At 45.9% G+C, this 21,092-nt stretch overlaps 1 protein-coding gene across 2 annotated transcripts; it reads left to right on the top strand.

The window, feature by feature from the left end:
- The first annotated feature begins 45 nt into the window (after window positions 1–45).
- On the top strand, window positions 46–15,895 carry TOP3A (DNA topoisomerase III alpha). Of its 2 annotated transcripts, none has more exons than XM_040441827.1 (21): window positions 46–149; window positions 319–485; window positions 1,254–1,510; window positions 2,047–2,106; window positions 2,773–2,846; window positions 6,450–6,525; window positions 7,722–7,830; window positions 7,916–8,059; window positions 8,139–8,309; window positions 9,604–9,704; window positions 9,865–9,939; window positions 10,163–10,245; window positions 10,904–11,111; window positions 12,296–12,481; window positions 12,616–12,745; window positions 12,841–12,954; window positions 13,207–13,372; window positions 13,453–13,590; window positions 13,714–13,836; window positions 14,007–14,718; window positions 14,816–15,895. In XM_040441827.1, exons 3-21 carry the CDS (start codon window positions 1,328–1,330, stop codon window positions 15,002–15,004), a joined length of 3,042 nt encoding a protein of 1,013 aa, XP_040297761.1. In that variant the 5' UTR covers window positions 46–149; window positions 319–485; window positions 1,254–1,327; the 3' UTR covers window positions 15,005–15,895. The 2 variants fall into 2 exon arrangements, with proteins under 2 accessions (XP_040297761.1, XP_040297760.1); XM_040441826.1 differs by having other exon boundaries at window positions 14,007–14,721; window positions 14,819–15,895.
- Window positions 15,896–21,092: the final 5,197 nt, after the last annotated feature.

Here is a 21,092-nt window from a genome sequence, read left to right as displayed (position 1 = left end):
AGGATGAAAAAGGGGAAATGAGGCGCTAGGGCATGCTGGGAATTGTAGTCTAGGTTGGATCACGTGATGCGTGCCCTCGACAGGAGCGATCTACGGTGGGAGAAGAGGGTCAGTGCGAGTCACGGGCGGCGCGGGAAACCACATGGAGTGTAATTATACTAGCATTTCTTCTTATTACATGGTGCATGGTGATGAGAGAGACCTGTGGGCTGATGGGTGACCATGGAAACGTTGGGGTTAGGTGGGAATGGTGACTTAAGGGACCGAGCTCATGAGCCTGTAGTAATGCTGTATGCGGTGGGAGAATTTTTGCCCAAGATCTTTGCTTGCTGTAAATGAGAGCATTCCCATTGGAATCCAGAGGTGGGAAAGCCGTCCTCCCCTAATAATACTTCTCGGAGAAGGCGTCCATACAAAGTATCAGCCTGGAGTCCGGGGTCGTCCGACGCCAGTACATCGTATCAAACGCTCAGCTCTGCTGTGATGTAAGCCTCGTTCAGTGACAGCAAGCAGAAATTGTGAATGTGGCGCTAGAAAACCCCCTTTAATCACACAGCCCCCCTTTATACTGACGGAGGTACACTGACGGCAAAATGACAACGAAAATGTTCACTGAAAATAAAGTTTTACTCACATTTTAATGGAGGGGTCCAATCCAGTCCTCTGTGTGAATGGGGCAGGGGGCACCACCAATGAGGCTGGGTGAGGCGATCGCCTCCGGGAGGGGCAGCAGAAGGGCCATGGGCTGAAGGGAAGGGGTTAGGTTAAGTTTTCGCCTCAGGCAGCAGAAAGGCTAGGTGCACCCCTGCCGCTATGGGGCTCCCTGAGATAGCCAGCACTGCCATAGGAGTAAATGGAGCTGTCGTCAAACATGCGCACCCCTGCTGCCTTTACACAGGGGACGGGGGTCCCCGTTCTCTTGTTTGGCAGAGTGACAGCAGTCGGACCCCCTGTGATCATATCTTTATCATTTGTCCTGTGGATTATAGTTAAGTGGAAACCCCCTTTAAGGTGACAGAATGAGGGAGCAGGGGCTGTGCATTCTGATCAGGGCTGGGTGACCCTGTGACTAAATCCTGGCACTAACTGTCAGGACAAGGCAGAAGGCTGGTCACAGGAGACGACAGCACACAGAAAAATGTGAAAAAAGAGACTTTTCAGCACCGTTTTGGATTTTATTTTTTTCCCCAGTTTTTATGGAATATGAACATCTCGCTGTCGATATTAATTGTGATGTGTTTTTTTATTTACAGGGATCATTCTCCTCTGCTAGCTTCCTGCAGAGCCCAGTCATGACCGCCGCCAGCCCCCTCCGTCTCCTCCCGGTATGACCTTGAGAAGTATTTTACTGTTCACCGGGCGACTGACACGTTTCAACATCCGCTCCTGTTCCCGGAACTGCGCAAGTATGTCGCCGAGAGCCCCCGTCCAGAAGGTCCTGTGCGTGGCCGAGAAGAACGATGCCGCCAAGGGGATCGCGGACATCATGTCTAACGGGAGGATGAGGAGGGTGAGACCCCTTGTGTGCTGCGTCTTACTATAGCGAGGTTGGCTTCGTCTCCCTCAGTCGCTATCTCTGTGCATGGAAAAGCTGAGTGACTAACAGTGTGGCCTCCATTACGGCGTCCACCATGGTTGTCACCCAGCTTTCCCAGACTCCTGATTGAAACATCAGTCGATTTGCTGGGCTATGGAGTGAAATGTAATTTTTGGTGGTCTCTGATAGAATGACATTGGTGGAACCTCATCGATCATGAGAACGGGGGTCCTCACCTACGAGTAAACGGTGGCCGAGCATGCACTGGGCCTCCATTCATCTCTATGGGCCTTTCAAAGAGAAGCTGTGTGCATGCTCAGCCACTGCTCCATTCATACTTAGATGGGGGGTGGGGACAGTTAGTATCAGTTGGGGTTCGAATGGTCAGACCCCCAACTGATCAAACACATGTCCCCGAGGTGACAAATCCTCATTCTGGGACAACCCCTTTAAGTTTTTTTTGGTGCATTAAGTTAATTTTGCATTTTTTTCATGTTTTCTTTCTACAGAGGGAAGGACTGTCAAAGTTTAACAAGCTTTACGAGTATGAATATCATCTTTTTGGACGGGTAAGTGATAGGGAAGAAGACAGGGAGAATGGACTTATACCGTTCATCGGTCACATCCAGAAAACCCGCTTGGGCAAAGAGAGCGCTCTGATCTGTAACAACACCTCCCACTGTGTCTGTAGCTTCTGATTGTAAGCAGGGATGTTTCCCTTCACTGACAGCAGGCGGAGGTTTTAGGCCACTTTCACATCTGCGGTTTTGCCTTCAGGTTTTGAGATTCAGCAGAGGATCTCAAAACCAGAGCAAAACGGGTCCGTTTGATTTAATGCACCAGGAGGCATCCGTTCCGTCAGGATGCGGTTGTATTAAATGGAAACGGAACAAACTGGATCTAGAATTAAAATCGTTGTAAGTCAATGGGTGACGGATCCGTTTTTACTGATTAAAAAAAAAAAAACAGATCTGGCACCATTGATTTACATTGTTTTTGGTGCCGGATCCGGTTTGTTCCGTTTGGCAGACCGCACACAAAACTGAACAAACCGGAAGTGATGCATCCTGAATGGATTTTCCTCTTCTGGATCTCAAAACCGGGAATACAAAACTGCAGATGTGAAAGTGGCCTTAGTTTTCAGCACATCACAGCAGTTTACGGTGTGTCCTGGGACACTTAGCGTCTGTTTCGCCATTTTATGATTCGTACTTGATGATTTCTGTTCTCGGCAGGACGTCTCCGTCACGATGACTTCGGTGTCCGGACATCTTCTAGCGCTGGACTTCCAGAGTCACCTGAAATCCTGGTCAGTATCTGGAATCAGCAGGTTTTCCATTGGATTATTCCAGTAGTGAGCACCTTGCAGTTGTGGGACGCCTGCAACATCTACTATCAGCCTTGTCTGTGGAGCTTGCAATCTAAGGTCCTTGGACCATTTAGATCAGATAGTTCTGATCAGAGAACTCACAATAAGGGTCCATTCACACGACTGTATTTCTGGGTCCGCATTTGTTTTACAATCTTGCGGGACGGGTGCGGACCTGTTCATTTCAATGGAGCCACAAAAGATGTGGATAGCGCACTGTGTGCTGTCTGCATCCGCACTTCCGTTCTGCAGCCCACAAAAAAGATAGAGCTTGTCTGCAATCACAGACATCAATAGGCATTTCTATCATAGGGCTAGCCGGGTGCGTTCTGCAAAATGCGGAACGCACACGGCTGGTACCCGTGATTTACGGAGCGCAAAACACTTACGGTCTTGTGAATGGACCCTAATAAATTTTTTATTTAAAGGGATTGTCCCCCCTATAAAGGGGTATATCTAGACATTTATGGCATATCGATAGATGTACCTGCTCCTATCTAAAGAACGGTTCCCTGACTGAAGAGCCAGGTGCGCGGTTTTCTCTATTCTCTGCTATGAGGCTTCAGAAATATTGTTAGAAGTTCGATAACGGTGAATGGAGGGACACCATGCATGCATCCAAGTCAGGGCACTGTTCTAGACATAGGTGCGGGTCCCACCTCTGGACCCCACTCCTATCAGACATTTATGGCATATCTTAACGATATACCCCTTTTAATAGTGGGACAATCCCTTAAAATCTCATACATGTTATATAAAGTTGGGTCCATATATATTTGGACACTGACTCAAATTTAGTTTTTATTACCGGTTTACTAAAACATATTCAAGGTATATTTATATAACGGACATAAAGTCCAGACTTTTAGCTTTCATTTGAGGGTATCCACATTAAAACTGGATGAAGGGTTTAGGAGTTTCAGCTCCTTTACATGCGGCGCCCTGTTTTTAAAGGAACCAAAAGTAATTGGACAATAGACTCAGAGGCTGTTTTCATTCCTTCATCATTTCATTCTCAATTAAGCACATAAAAGGCCTGGAGTTGATTTGAGATGTGGTGCTTGGATTTTGAAGATTTTGCTGAGAAGTAAACATGAGGTCACAGGAGCTCTCCATGCAGGTGAAACAAGCCGTCCTTCATCTGTGAAAACAGAAAAAAACCTACACTATTAGGAATGGAAAAATCCACAGTTTGGTACATCCTGAGAAAGAAAGCCCTGGTGACCTCAACAATGCAAAAAGACCTGGACGCCCCCGGAAGACAACAGTGGAGGATGATCTCAGAATAATTACCATGGTGAAGACAAGCCCCTTCACAACAGCCGACCAAGTGGACAACGCTCTCCGGGGTATAGGCGTATCAATATCCAAATCTACCATAGAGAGAAGACTGCATGAAAGTAACTACAGAGGGTTCACTGCACAGTGCAGCCACTCATCAGCCTCCAGAATAAGAAGGCTAGATAGATTGGACTTTGCTAAAAACATCTTAAAAAACCAGCAGACTTCTGGAAGAACATTCTTTGGACAGATGAAACCAAGATCAACCTCTACCGGAATGAGGGAAAGAAAGAAGTACGGTGAAGTCTCGGTACAGCTCATGATCCAAAGCATACCACATCATCAGTAGAACACGGCGGAGGTAGTGCGATGCTTGGGCATGCATGGCTGCCAGTGGCCCCGGGGCCCTAGTGTTTATTGATGCGACACAGGACAGAAGCAGCCGGATGAATCCTGGGGTTTTCAGAGACAGACTGTGCGCTCAAATCCAGCCAAACTGATTGGTCGGGGTTCCAAAATACAGATGGACAATGACCCAAAACATAAAGCCAAAGCGATCCAGGAATCTATTAAAGCAAAGAAGTGGAATGTTCTAGAACGGCCAAGTCTCCGGATCTGAACCCAATAGAGCATTTCACTTGGTAAAGACTAAACTTCAGACAGAAAGGCCACAAACAAACACCAACTGAAAACCGCGGCAGTGAAGGCCGAGCATTAAAAGGAGGAAACGCAGAGTCTGGTGATGTCCATGAGGTCAAGACTTCAGGCCGTCATTGCCAACAAAGGGTTTTCCACCAGGTATTAGAAATTAACATTTTATTTTCAATTTTTTTAATTTGTCCAATTACTTTTGAGCCCCTGAAGTGAAGGGATTGAGTTTTAAGAAAGGCTTTAGTTCCTCACATTTTTATGCCATCATTTTGTTCACCCACTGAATTAAAGCTGAAAGTCTGAACTTCACCTTTTGTTCAAAATCCACTGTGGTAATGTACAGGACAAAGGTTAGAAACATGTTGTCTGTCCAAATACATATGGACCTAACTGTATGTCATAAGAAGAAGCCTGTTTGACATTTCCACACTGTTAGATGCAGTCAAGAGTTATGATATTTACTTACATCAGGGATCGTCGCTCCAGCTGTTCTAAAACTACAACTCCCAGAATCCTCCTTTTAATTCTGTGGGAGTTACAAGAACAGCCGTGTTAGTGTGCATGCTGGGAGTTGTAGTTTCACAACAGCTGCAGTGCCGAAGGTTGCTGATCCCTGACTTACATAGTATGGCACCACCTGGTGTTCATTTACTTACATAGTATAGAGCCATCTGGTGTACATTTACTTACATAGTATAGCGCTATCTGGTGTACATTTACTTACATAGTATAGCGCCATCTGGTGTACATTTACTTACATAGTATAGCGCCATCTGGTGTACATTTACTTACATAGTATAGCGCCATCTGGTGTACATTTACTTACATAGTATAGCGCCATCTGGTGTACATTTACTTACGTAGTATAGCGCCATCTGGTGTACATTTACTTACGTAGTATAGCGCCATCTGGTGTACATTTACTTATGTAGTATAGCGCCATCTGGTGTACATTTACTTACATGGTACGGCGCCACCTGGTGTTCATTTAAACTGGGTTCACATCACTGTTTCTTTTCCGTTCTTCTAATCCGTCAGAAGAGTAGAAAAAAAACATTATGCACATTTTGCATCCGTGCGTCTGAAATCCGGACAGGACTTTTTTTTTGCCGGCTAAAGTAACAAACTTCAGGCAGAAATGGCTAAAACAGATGCAAAATGTGCAGAACGTTTTTTTTTTCTGCTCTTCTGACAGATCAGAAGATTGGAAGACGAAATGATGATGTGATCCTATCCTTACTTAGAGTATGGCGTCCCCTGGTGGTCATATTCTCTGTACAGTATGACGCCCCTTGGTGGTCATTTACTTTGCACAGTATGGCGCCCCTTGGTGGTCATATTCTCTGTACAGTATGGCACCCCCGGGTGGTCATATTCTCTATACAGTATGGCGCCCCCTGGTGGTCATTTACTTTGCATAGTATGGCTCCCCCCGGTGGTCATATTCTCTGTACAGTATGATGCCCCCTGGTGGTCATTTACTTATATAGTATGGAGGCAGTTGATGTATTCCATATGGAATGCAGAGATGTACAGTCTCCAGTGTGGATCACTATATAGCGGCATTGATATGCAGCATTGGGAGTAACCCGCCATCGTGTTTTGTTGCAGGCACAGTTGTAACCCCGTCTCCCTGTTTGATGCAGAAGTTGAGAAATTTTGTCCGAGTGATTTTCTGAACATAAAGGTAAATAGTTGTGTCAAAGCCGCACTTTCTCTAAAGGGGTTGCCCAGGATTTTATTATTGATGGCCTACCCTCAGGATAGTCGGTATCTGATCGGCGGGGGTCTGACACCCTACAACCCCCATGATCAGCTATTTTGGGGAAACTTCGGTACTGGAACTACTCAGCTCCATCCGTGTAGTGGACGGAGCTGGTAACTGCAGTGCTGCTCCCGTTCACATCACTGTGAGCAGTGAACGGAGTTGTATCCTGAAACCGCTGATCGGCAGGGGTGTCGGAGTCCCACCAATCAGATATTGAAGACCATAGTAAAATCCTTGACAACCCCTTTAAAAGGGTTTTACGAGATATTTTACTGATATTTTCCCCCTGATAGATCATCAGTATCTGACACCCGGGACCCCCGCCGATCAGATGTTAGAGAAGGCAGCAGCGCTCCTGTGAGCACCACGACCTTCTCCCTGCTCACCAAGCACAGCGCCGTACATTGTATAGTGGCTGTGCTTGGTATTGCAGCTCAGCCTCATTCACTTCTATGGGGCTGAGCTGCACCTAGGCCACGTGACCGATTAATGTGACGTCACATGGCCTAGGAAAAGCTGTGAGAAGGCCACGGCTCTACTGTGAGTGCCAGTGCCTTCTCAAGTAGCTGATCGGCAGGGGTCCCAGGTGTTGGACCCCCACTGATGTAAATACTCATGACCTATCTTGGAAAACCCTTTTAAATATTAAGTGAGCGTGCTCAACTGGCGACTGGCAGCGGAGGACAGAGGAAGCATGCCCCCTGAATTGGGACACATTCTTGATATAGGGGGGGTCTGATTATTATTACTTATTTGCATATGGCGGGGCAGTGAGGACGCAGGACGTGAATGCTGGGCGAGCAGGTGACCCATGCGATCAGCAGTGGGGTGTCGCCTGCAGTACGTAACTGCTGATCTCCACCGCATAACCCTTTAAATGCAGCGATCATGGCAGATTGGGGCATTAAACGGCAGAGACTGGTGCGGGGAATGGAGGGCAAAAAATACCTCCCAGCCGCCTCAGTGTTTTAAGGAGAAAGTCACGGTAGATTTCCGAATCCTCGCGTTCAGCACAAGTCTTGCAGTTTGTACGCCATTCTTCTCCCCCGGTAAAGAAATACTGCGGTGGCGGGGGCCTCAGCCTAAATCTTATGTTGCTGTTCATGCGATTGCAGAAAACCCTGGAGCGGGAGGTGCGGCAGTGCCAGGCGCTCATCATCTGGACGGATTGCGATCGAGAAGGGGAGAACATTGGCTTTGAGATTATCCATGTCTGTAAAGCAGGTATTGTGCATCATCTGTATACTGTGTATATACTGGATCGTCCACAGCATTAACCCCGTCATGACCTTACCCCGCCGTGCGGCAGTGAAGTCGAATCTGCAGGTGTTCAGGGCGCGCTTCTCTGAGATCACCCCCCGATCCATCCGAGCGGCCTGCGAGAACCTCGCTCCTCCCGACCAGAACGTCAGCGACGCTGTGGATGTGCGGATGGAGCTGGACCTTCGAATAGGTGGGCAACAAGCTCTAGGGGAGGAGTAGAATGACCCCCCCAAATGCATGCTTGCCAACCATTTTCATCTGCTTCCCAGGCGCCGCTTTCACCCGGTTCCAGACTCTGCGCCTCCAGAAGATATTTCCCACTGTTTTGTCCAGTCAGCTCATCAGCTATGGGAGTTGTCAGTTCCCCACGCTGGGGTTTGTAGTAGAGAGATTCAAAGCCATCCAGGCCTTTATACCCGAGACCTTCTATAAAATCAAAGGTAGGTGATGAGAGTGGCTACGTCAGTCTGTCTTCTTGCTGATGGGCTCCTTTCTGAACCTGTCACTGCCAGACAGCATGTCCGGTATAATAGGGTTAATTCTGCTGACAGGGGACGTTATAAGGTAATTCCAGATTGTATTATGATACTGCAAGATGAAGGATCCCGTGTATGTGAACAGACCAGACCGCCTGTCGGTACAGATGCATGTTTCCTTTGAAGCGGCGACCTCCCAGCCGGCCCGCTGCTCAGCGTTAGGATCCTGAAGGAGTTTTACCCTTACAAGCAGCTGCTTCAGATTGTGCTGTGAAGGATGGAGAGAGAGCTGCTGCATTCAGGATTTGGTCCCATGGTTCTTCTCCTGCAGGGATTTACTAGTAGTATTTAGGGTCATCACGATACCAAAATTTTGATTCAATGTCGATACCATAAAAAAGTATTGCGATACTCGATACGACGAGAAAGAAAAATATATAAAACTCTCAAAAAGCCGTGTAAAATCCAAATTTTTCGGAACGTCTGGCACATAATAGAACAGTCCTATCCTATTTTTGGGGGGGATCAAGGTGATTAAAAATTGGCGAATTATGTGTTTTTCATTTTTTCCCCCCGTTACGGCGTTCACCGCAAAGGATATATTTTTTAATAGCTTGGACTTTTTCGGACGCACCGATGCCTAATATGTTTATTTTTTTTATTTATATATTTTTATATGTAAAATTGGGAAAGGGGTGATTTAAACTTTTAATATATATATATATATATATATATATATATATATATATTAAATTTTTTTTTAAACTTTTTATTCAATAACTATTAGCTAGAACCTGGGATCATTTGATCCCTTGTCCTATTCACCCTAATAGAGGGGTTAAATGACGGGTTTGGCGGGATCGCTGTTCCCCGTCATTGCGGACGGGTGCCAGCTGTATGATACTGCTCACCGCAGCTCCATGCATTTGCATTTAGGGGTTAATTATTTGCAGCCTCCCCTTAATGTTTTAATTGGTGGCAGTGGAGGCCGCATCACAGTGGGGGGGGGCGAGTATTGAGAAAAAGCAAATCCCCATCTCGTATCGATTGGGTATCGAAAGTTCCATACCCGGTGCAACCCTAGTAGTAGTATATTGGTGGTAGTAGTCTCCTTGCAAATTACAAGCAGCAGGGATATGATTCATTTCGGGTAGGGGCAGTATTTCGGCCACCTGACATGTGGGGCATTAACCCGTTAGGGGGCCTATTGATCTGCTCTTTTATTGCTATACACTTACATGACCTTTTTTGTGCTCAGTGACTCATGAACATGAAGACGGAAATGTGGAGTTTAACTGGAAGAGAAATCGTCTTTTTAACCACACCGCCTGCCTGGTCCTGTATCAGATCTGCATGGAGGTACGCTCCTGTACGTGGAGGGATGCTCCTGACTGTGTGCCGCCCCGAACAGCTGGCGGCACTGGTCCGAAGCTATCCCCCCATCCCCTCCGTGAGAGGATAACCAAGTGGTCTGAGTCTAAAAGGCTGTTTTATGGAAACCGTTGCTTTTGTTTTCTAGGATCCCACCGCTACTGTTGTTCAGGTCGGGAGTAAACCAAAAAGCAAGTGGAGGCCGGTGGCTCTGGACACCGTGGTACGTGGCAGCCTACAACCAGTCAGTAATGACCGCTCTGACATTGTAGATACATAAACTGGAGACCGTCATCTGCAGTATCCGCCAATAGTTGTGGTACACATGGCAGACCGGACCTCCCATGGCCGCTGTGGTTTGCTGGCTTCGCCACTAGAGGCGCCGTTGCTGTATTGATGTCTCCGCCGTGTGGCTTACTTCTTACCTCCTTCTTCACTTTGTGCAGGAAATGGAAAAATTGGCCTCTAGAAAACTGAAAATTGGAGCCAAAGAAACCATGAAGATTGCGGAGAAGCTCTATACACAGGGGTAATTGAAAGTCTGCAAATTATGGGGTTGGAGTGTTCTCTGAGATCCATTTTTTGGGACTCTTTTGCCCTGTGCATGCTCCTGTTCAGCAGTGCATAGACCTCAAAATGCAGCCTCCAAATGGCAAGTTTAAGCACATGAGCCCATTCATTCCATACAGCACCTAAAACAAGTCTGCTCAGCATGGAGAGGCAGTCTGTTGTAAAGCAGACAGAAATGCATAGGACATTTTTGTATTTAAAGGGGTATTCCAGTTACATGAACTTATATCATCATGGACCCCCACCAATCATGGTAAGGAGGGCCCTGTACCCCCTGAAATGAACAGAGTGGCCGGTAGGGCATGTGTGCGTCTACTCCATTCATTTCTATGGGAATTCTGGAGATAGCAGAAGGGATAACTTAATGTAACTGGAATATCCCTTTAAGGCTACGTGTGCTCACATGGTAGTCACTCAGAAAGGAAGTCAAGTGGTTGCTAGGTAACTGCAACACCGGCACAGTACATTAAGTGGGTGCTGCAAGCAAAGCTGATTAGTACAAATCGTACTATGTGTTTTTTATTTAACCCAAGTAAAATACTTACACTACTTGTTAGCAGAATCCTTGTAATTTTACTTCACAGAAGTACAGAATTTCCTTTTTCTCCCCCTCATAGTTTTATCAGCTACCCCCGCACAGAAACCAATATTTTTCCTAAGGATCTGAACCTCACAACACTGGTTGAGCAGCAGACGAATGATCAGCAGTGGGGTGGATTTGCACAACGTATCCTGGAGAGGGGTGGGCCGACTCCAAGAAATGGAAGCAAGACAGATCAGGCCCATCCCCCCATACACCCTACCAAGTATACCAACAGTCTGCAGGTGAGCATGTAACCGTAAGCCTGCCCACTATGTACAAGAATATAACTACTATAATACTGCCCACTATGTACAAGAATATAACTACTATAATACTGCCTCCTATGTACAAGGATATAACTACTATAATACTGCCTCCTATGTACAAGAATATAACTACTATAATACTGCTCCTATGTACAAGAATATAACTACTATATACTGCTCCTATGTACAAGAATATAACTACTATAATACTGCTCCTATGTACAAGAATATAACTACTATAATACTGCTCCTATGTACAAGAATATAACTACTATAATACTGCTCCTATGTACAAGAATATAAATACTATAATACTGCCTCCTATGTACAAGAATATAAATACTATAATACTGCCTCCTATGTACAAGAATATAACTACTATAATACTGCTCCTATGTACAAGAATATAATTACTATAATACTGCTCCTATGTACAAGAATATAACTACTATAATACGGCCTCCTATGTACAAGAATATAACTACTATAATACTGCCTCCTATGTACAAGAATATAACTACTATAATACTGCCTCCTATGTACAAGAATATAACTACTATAATACTGCTCCTATGTACAAGAATATAACTACTATAATACTGCTCCTATGTACAAGAATATAACTACTATAATACTGCCTCCTATGTACAAGAATATAACTACTATAATACTGCTCCTATGTACAAGAATATAACTACTATAATACTACCTCCTATGTACAAGAATATAACTACTATAATACTGCTCCTATGTATAAGAATATAACTACTATAATACTGCCCCTATGTATAAGAATATAACTACTATAATACTGCCTCCTATGTACAAGAATATAACTACTATAATACTGCCTCCTATGTACAAGAATATAACTACTATAATACTGCTCCTATGTACAAGAATATAACTACTATAATACTGCTCCTATGTACAAGAATATAACTACTATAATACTGCTCCTATGTACAAGAATATAACTACTATAATACTGCTCCTATGTACAGGAATATAACTACTATAATACTGCTCCTATGTACAAGAATATAACTACTATAATACTACTGCTCCTATGTACAAGAATATAACTACTATAATACTGCTCCTATGTACAGGAATATAACTACTATAATACTGAATACGGTATTCATGTGTGTATATAGGGTAATGAGCAACGCATCTACGAGTTTATTGTGCGCCACTTCTTGGCGTGCTGCTCCCAGGACGCTCAGGGCCTGGAGACCACAGTGGAGATTGACATTGCTGCTGAGCGGTTTATTGCCCACGGACTGATGATCATCGCCAGGAACTATCTCGATGTTTACCCGTATGATAAATGGAACACTAAGGTAAGGAAGGAGACATTTGTAATGTGTTTCCCCCAAATCTTGAAAAAATTGAGCTCATGAAAACAGAGCAGCGCCCCCCTGTGGACATTTTCCATTCAGCGCATTTACCGTGGGGTTTTTCACTTTACTCTTAGATAATCCCGGTGTATGAGATGGGCTCTAGATTTCAGCCCACAACGGTGGAGATGGTGGATGGAGAGACCAGCCCTCCGCAGCTCCTCACAGAAGCAGATCTCATCTCCTTGATGGAAAAGCATGGCATAGGTTTGTGCTGTAGAGCAATATAAATTCTGCACCCACCAGTGATGAGCGATACTACGGAGCCTATAACCTGGGCGTGTCCTCATTGTCTTCTACAGGGACTGACGCCACCCACGCGGAGCACATAGAGACCATTAAATCCCGCATGTACGTAGGTCTGACCCCAGAGCAGAGGTTCCTCCCTGGAGAGCTGGGGATGGGCCTGGTGGAAGGTGAGGAAACCATCTGGATATCTCAATGCCATTGTCTTGATTTTCATGACTCCTCCCACTGGTTTAGGTCTCTTCTATAACTTCTCGGCCCCTCTAACGTTCTTTTCCTTCCTCCTGACCCCTTCCGTTGTTTGCATTACCTTGAGCCCCCTAAAAGACAGTGAGCTGCCCACAAGACCGTCCCATTGATCCTCACCCTACCACACTTCCTCTTTCTCACTCCCTTTTGCCTTCTTTTGGTCTTTTCTACAGGATATGATTCTATGGGCTTTGAGATGTCCAAGCCGGACCTGCGTTCCGAATTGGAGGCCGACCTCAAGCTGATCTGTGAAGGCAAGAAGGACAAGTTCTCCGTCTTGAGACAGCAGGTTCAGAAGTACAAGCAGGTCTTCATAGAAGCTGTGGCCAAGGCCACCAAGTGAGTAGTCCCCTGTTTGCCGGTCAGCTTCACGGCGGAGTTCCCAGGTCGTTTAAAAAGGGATGTGTCTCCCTCTGCAGGCTGGACGAGGCGTTGTCCCAGTATTTTGGACAGGCCCAACCCGTGGAAGAGCAGATTTACGCAGAAACACCGCTCCCAGTACGGAAATGTCCACAGTGCAACCGGGATATGGTTCTGAAGACCAAGAGAGATGGAGGGTACGTCCGTAGTGCATGACAAGTCTCATCTTCCAGCAGCCTGTGGTTCCCCTCTCCCCACCTGCAGCTCAGAAGCTCCTTCATACTCCCCAAAAATCATAACTGGGCCTCATCTCTCTTAAGGTTCTACATTTCCTGCCTGGGATACCCGAGTTGTAAGACATCCGTCTGGTTCCCCAGCTCCGTCTTGGAGGTGTCGCGAGACGAGAGCGTGTGCGACGTATGCAGACCTCATCCTGTGCACAAGTGAGCTGACCCTTTTATATACATTATACACCAATTTTCAAGATCTTTGCTGCTGTCATTGAATAGAAACATTCCATTTGAAGGTTACAACTGTCTTGACCTAGTCCTGCTTGCACCGCTGCCGTTTGTTACAATGTATCAGTGTCTATGATCCTTCTTTCCTCCTCTAGGCTGAAGTTTAAGTTTAAACGCGGGAGCGTGCCCCCGCTGATGCCTCTGGAGTTTGTGGGGTGCATCGGTGGCTGTGATGAAACCCTTCGAGAAGTCCTAGATCTAAAGTACCTGCAGGGAGGCAACAGAGCAGCCCCTCAATCCGGCCCAAGGGAGAATAACCACCTGCAGATGAACCAGTCCAACAACCGCATGGGCAACTCCAGAGACGGGCACAGCCGCCAGCCACCTGCCAAGAAGGAGAGGCAACCAAAACTCGTTGCTCCTGCCGTCCCGGCAACCAGAGCATCCGGCGATGAGAATAATGAGGTGGTCTGCAACTGCGGCGTTAGTGCCGTGCAGCTGACTGTACGCAAGGAGGGGCCCAACCAAGGCCGCCCGTTTTATAAATGCGACGGAGGAAACTGCAACTTCTTTTTGTGGGCGGATCAGGAGGGCGGAGCTGGAAGGAGTGCCCCACCCCCGCAGAGCTCAGGAGGGCATCTTTCGACTTCTTCATACACTAGTGCCCGGGAATCTGTAGGGTTCAGGACTGGAGGTGGAAGCGGTGACGCGAGATCCGAGGGTCAGGCAACGTGTATGTGCAATCAGCCGGCCGTCACTCGGACGGTGCAGAAAGACGGCGCCAACAAGGGCCGACAATTTCACACGTGTTCCAAACCCAGAGAGCAGCAGTGCGGGTTCTTCCAGTGGGCGGATGAGAATGTACCACCACCAGGTAAGGACCCGGGAAGGAGACTACCAGCGGAGCGGACGGAGAGCTGAATGGAACAATTTTATGCAACATTTATCTTTAACCCATTCTCTTCCAGGGGGTTCCAACAACTTTCCCAGTGTCTTTGGAGGGGGCTCCACAGCAGAGCGGGGTTCCGGCGCAAAGAGCAAACGCTCTGACTACGGCTCTTCAGACCGAGGGCCGACAGCGAAAAAGCCACGGACTTGTGGCATATGTCACCAGCCCGGACACAACAGGACCAACTGCCCCCAGAACAGATGAGGATTGTCCAGCGTTTTATGGTTATTACGTTCTTGTGTTTTTAACGTTAACGCGGTATGCCTCTCGATCCGGCCCGCAGCCTCCCCGCTTCATACTCGGTACCTTCGCGCCTGTATGTGGTTTCCAGTGGCGGTGTATCAAATTCCCAAAAGAAGAAAGAAAACGTTTTATGATGAGAGTGCAGTTTATATATTACTCTATATAGTTTTATGTTTTTATATACTCTTATCTGGGAATTCTGAGTCAACAGAGGGGTCGGGGTCTCTTGTTCAGGCCACTCTTCTGTTATCCAAAATGGAAGGCTGCTACAACGACAGTCTCTTGCTTTGAGGGGCCCGACCTGTCCATGTATTACACGGACCTTTACAGGGTTTTTCCGAGATTTTTTTAACTCATGACATAACCTCTGGACAGGTCATCAGTCTGTGATTGGTGGGGGTCCCACACCCGGGATCCCTTGTTGGGTCATTCGTTTAAAAGTCTTGGGAAAACCTCTTTAGTGGTAACGGTGTAATACCTAATTTACCCTGTGGTGGCGCTGTAGGGGAATTGAACACTGGTAGCCAGGTTCCACCACAGTTTATAGGTGATTGCTGAGGGTTGCAGCCTTTGATCAGTTTGCTAAGGAAAACAGCTGTTAAAGCTGTAGGATAGGGGATAACTAACACAGCGCTGGGACCCCCACCAATCTCGAAAACAGGGTCCCAATGGAGCTGCAGGCATGCTTCCTGTGGCTCCATTCATTCTCTATGGGACCTATCAGGATGGGGACATAGGACGGATTGTGGGGTTCCAGCAGTCGGACACCCAGTGATCAGTTAGTTATCCTCTATACCGGGGGTGGCCAACCTTACAGACACGAGGAGCCACAATCTATACATTTACACACGAGTCACCGTATTTTTCGCCCTACAAGATGCACCTAGGTTTTAACAAAGAAAAATAAGAGAAAAAATATATATATTTTTCATCTGATCTGAGGTCTGTTAAAAAAAAAAAAATTCTTATTTTTCATTAGCAGAGAAAAATATAAATTTTTTTATTTTTCATCAGACCTCAGATCGGACTCCTAAATCGATCCCCAAACCTCATTAGACCTGCAAATAAGACCCCCAATGCTCGGATCAGACTTCTAGCGTCGGACCCTCAGTGCTCAGATCTCTCCCCTTCTCAGACCTGACCAACCCTTGCTCAAACAAGACCCCCCCCCCCCCCCCCCCATATGCTCAAATCTGAACCCCCATGCTCAGATCTTTTCCGACCCCCATTGCCCAGATCAGGCCACCCCTGCCCTATACTTTGGATAGGGGATAACTTTACCACTTAGCACAACCTTTTTAAGCCATGTTGCTGATATAACAGGTGAAATATTTTATTATTGTAATAACACCATGTGATATTTGGCTGGTTCATCTACCCCCCATCATCTTATTCGCCGTCGGAATTGTTGCTATAAACCGCTTTTTGTGCGTCTTTTCATCAGTTTTTACACTTTTTTTTTCCCCTTTTAATATAGTTGAATAAAACTGTATAAAAAATAATATGCATTTTGTATGCGTTAAATTTTTTTACCGGCGGCCGGTAACTTCAGTTCCTTACCATTTTCAATATCTCCGCTAGCTGTCGATGAATGATAACATTGCCGTTTATAGCCAGAGGCTGAAACCCGTCTCCAGGTGCAGGGCTTCTTACAGTTTCCCAGGGCTTTCTCTTGTGCGGCTGCATCGGCAGGGTTCCAGGACTTTTCTAGTTTCCTGATCTAATCAAAACGGGTGTGAATTCTGCTCTGAATCACTTCGTAATATTTTTTTTTACAGCCGTTGGAACTGTTTATTCAGATACAAAGCTCCAAATCCTCTGCACAAATTTGTGGTTACCTGCAGCCACCACTAGAGGGAGCTCCCCTGCAAGCCGTTTATACAATACAAGACGGTGAACAGTCGGCTCCCTCTAGTGGTGGCTGAAGGTAGGTTGGAGCTCCTTACACTATATAAAAATATATGAAGAAATGAATTGGCACAGATTCGTGAACCTAAAAATGACATGACGAGCTTTATTTATGTAGCACCAGGAAAACCCTTGCCTTAGATCAGGGATTTCAAACTAGCGACCCTCTAGCTGTTGCAAAACTACAACTCTCAACATGACCTGATAGCTGTCGGCTGTTCAGATACAATAGAAGTCATAGTTTTACAACAGCTGGAGGGCCACGAGTTTGACATCCCTGCCATAGATCTTTCCGTGGTCCTTCTGTCTCATGGAGTTTGGGACATCCTGTTCCCTGCATTTGGACAAATATGTTGATTTCATTAAATTTTTTCGGAGACTGGACAGAGCAAAGTCTTCACATCTCATTGCCCAAGATCTTGGCTGAAGCGTCTGGAAAGCTGCCACCATCAGATCTGCTCTCTGTTGTTCCACAGTCTACATCCTAAAATAACTTCTCTAAGCCTTCTGGCCGTAGCCCCCACCCCACCGTAGAGCCGGACCCTCTCATCACGGTGTTACATTGGTTGCACTGATCTTCATTTAAAGGGCAAACAGGGTTCCTATAAAGTTTAGAGCTGAATATACAGCTATGGCATGTGGGCCCCAGCCCCTGGAGGGCCAATGAAAAGGACATCTGACCCCATGAGGTCCACAGTTTTATAGGATAGAGTCACGTGTCATTTTACACCACAGAGTTGCTGCAGATTTCACCCGTTGTACTGCAAAGGGTCAGATTTGTGAAAAATCTGCATGTGAATCCAAACCAATGTCCACACGAGACCTATTTGGAGGCAGAAAGTTACTGTGGATCTTGAGCTTTATGTGGATTTCACCCTATGCAAAAGGGGAAATCTGCAGCGTAAATTAACATATTTAACGTCCACACCGCAGGTTAAAGGGGGTATTCCAATTATGTAAAGTTATCCCCCATCAGATCGGTGTCTGCCTGCAGCCACCACTAGAGGGAGCAGACGAGCTTACAGAATACTGATCAGCCATTGAGCACAGGATTAGGTGCGTCCACACGTGGTGGATACAATGCAGGATTTTACATTAGCAGCAAAGTAAATAAGATTCAAACAAACCTCCTGCGCACATGGAAATTCAAGGGGTATTCCAGTTATATAAAGTTATCCCCCTATTGGCAGGACTCCCGAGCGCAGAAACTCCCATAAATGGACTGGCTGCACGCATGCCCCGACCTACCAGTCCAGGGGAATGGCCCATTCTCATGATCAGTGGGAGTCATAGCGGTAGGAGCCCCAGCAATTGAATAGTTATGCCCTATGGAGGACTGATCAGTATGCTGTAAGCTCTTCTGCTCCCCCTGGTGGTGGCTGCTGATAGAAAACAGTACGAGAGCTCTTCTTGGATAAAAGTCTTAGGGTACATTCACATAACCGCGTGACAGCAGTGACCATTTTGTGGACCATGGCACTGGCCGTGTGCACCCATTGTATTTTCCGGGTCACTGTATATAGAGGAGATCTCTCTGTATACAATGGAGGCTCACACTGATACATTGTATCTTCCGGGTAACTGTATATAGCGGAGATCTCTGTACACACTGATACATTGTATCTTCCGGGTCGCTGTATATAGCAGAGATCTCTGTACACACTGATACATTGTATCTTCCAGGTCACTGTATAGAGAGATCTCTGTACACACTGATACATTATACTTGGAGTTGAGCGAATTTCATGTTTTAGCACGCTGGTGGTAAAAGCAGAATTGCGTTATGGATTCTGTTACCACAGACCATAACGGAATGCCTTTAGAGGACTCCCCTGCCTAACGGAAACGGGACGGATCCGTTTTGCAGCCCATAGACTTCTATTATGACGGAATGCCTCTAAAGATATTCCGTCATGGTCCGTGGTAACGGAATCCATAAAGCAATTCTGCTTTTACCACCAAACAAAGAGTGAACGAGTTTCAAAATATGAAATTCGCTCATCTCTAATTATACTGATACATTGTATCTTCCAGGTCGCTGTATATAGCAGATCTCTGTACACACTGATACATTGTATCTTCCGGGTCGCTGTATATAGCGGAGATCTCTGTACACACTGATACATTGTATCTTCCGGGTCGCTGTATAGAGAGATCTCTGTACACACTGATACATTGTATCTTCCAGGTCACTGTATATAGCGGAGATCTCTCTGTACACACTGATACATTGTATCTTCCAGGTCGCTGTATATAGCGGAGATCTCTGTACACACTGATACATTGTATCTTCCGGGTCGCTGTATATAGCGGAGATCTCTGTACACACTGATACATTGTATCTTCCGGGTCGCTGTATATAGCGGAGATCTCTCTGTACACACTGATACAATGTATCTTCCGGGTCGCTGTATATAGCGGAGATCTCTCTGTACACACTGATACATTGTATCTTCTGGGTCGCTGTATATAGCAGAGATCTCTGTACACACTGATACATTGTATCTTCCAGGTCACTGTATAGAGAGATCTCTGTACACACTGATACATTGTATCTTCCGGGTCGCTGTATATAGCGGAGATCTCTGTACACACTGATACATTGTATCTTCCAGGTCACTGTATAGAGAGATCTCTGTACACACTGATACATTGTATCTTCCGGGTCGCTGTATATAGCGGAGATCTCTGTACACACTGATACATTGTATCTTCCAGGTCGCTGTATATAGCAGAGATCTCTGTACACACTGATACATTGTATCTTCCAGGTCGCTGTATATAGCAGAGATCTCTCTGTACACACTGATACATTGTATCTTCCGGGTCGCTGTATATAGCGGAGATCTCTCTGTACACACTGATACATTGTATCTTCCGGGTCGCTGTATATAGCAGAGATCTCTGTACACACTGATACATTGTATCTTCCGGGTCGCTGTATATAGCGGAGATCTCTGTACACACTGATACATTGTATCTTCCAGGTCGCTGTATAGAGAGATCTCTGTACACACTGATACATTGTATCTTCCAGGTCGCTGTATATAGCAGAGATCTCTGTACACACTGATACATTGTATCTTCCGGGTCGCTGTATATAGCGGAGATCTCTGTACACACTGATACATTGTATCTTCCGGGTCGCTGTATATAGCGGAGATCTCTCTGTACACACTGATACATTGTATCTTCCGGGTCGCTGTATATAGCGGAGATCTCTCTGTACACACTGATACATTGTATCTTCCGGGTCGCTGTATATAGCAGAGATCTCTGTACACACTGATACATTGTATCTTCCAGGTCGCTGTATATAGCAGATCTCTGTACACACTGATACATTGTATCTTCCAGGTCGCTGTATATAGCGGAGATCTCTGTACACACTGATACATTGTATCTTCCAGGTCGCTGTATATAGCAGAGATCTCTGTACACACTGATACATTGTATCTTCCAGGTCGCTGTATAGAGAGATCTCTGTACACACTGATACATTGTATCTTCCGGGTCGCTGTATATAGCGGAGATCTCTCTGTACACACTGATACATTGTATCTTCCAGGTCGCTGTATATAGCGGAGATCTCTCTGTACACACTGATACATTGTATCTTCCAGGTCGCTGTATATAGCGGAGATCTCTCTGTACACACTGATACATTGTATCTTCCGGGTCGCTGTATATAGCGGATCTCTCTGTACACACTGATACATTGTATCTTCCAGGTCGCTGTATATAGCGGAGATCTCTCTGTACACACTGATACATTGTATCTTCCAGGTCGCTGTATATAGCGGAGATCTCTCTGTGCACACTGATACATTGTATCTTCCAGGTCACTGTATATAGCAGAGATCTCTCTGTACACACTGATACATTGTATCTTCCAGGTCACTGTATAGAGAGATCTCTGTACACACTGATACATTGTATCTTCCAGGTCGCTGTATATAGCGGAGATCTCTGTACACACTGATACATTGTATCTTCCAGGTCACTGTATAGAGAGATCTCTGTACACACTGATACATTGTATCTTCCAGGTCGCTGTATAGAGAGATCTCTGTACACACTGATACATTGTATCTTCCAGGTCGCTGTATATAGCGGAGATCTCTCTGTACACACTGATACA

The sequence above is a fragment of the Bufo bufo genome, chromosome 7, assembly GCF_905171765.1.
Source record: "Bufo bufo chromosome 7, aBufBuf1.1, whole genome shotgun sequence".
Taxonomy (NCBI): domain Eukaryota; kingdom Metazoa; phylum Chordata; class Amphibia; order Anura; family Bufonidae; genus Bufo; species Bufo bufo.
Note: the sequence above shows the minus strand (reverse complement) of the source record. Positions and strands in the feature narration are given on the sequence as shown.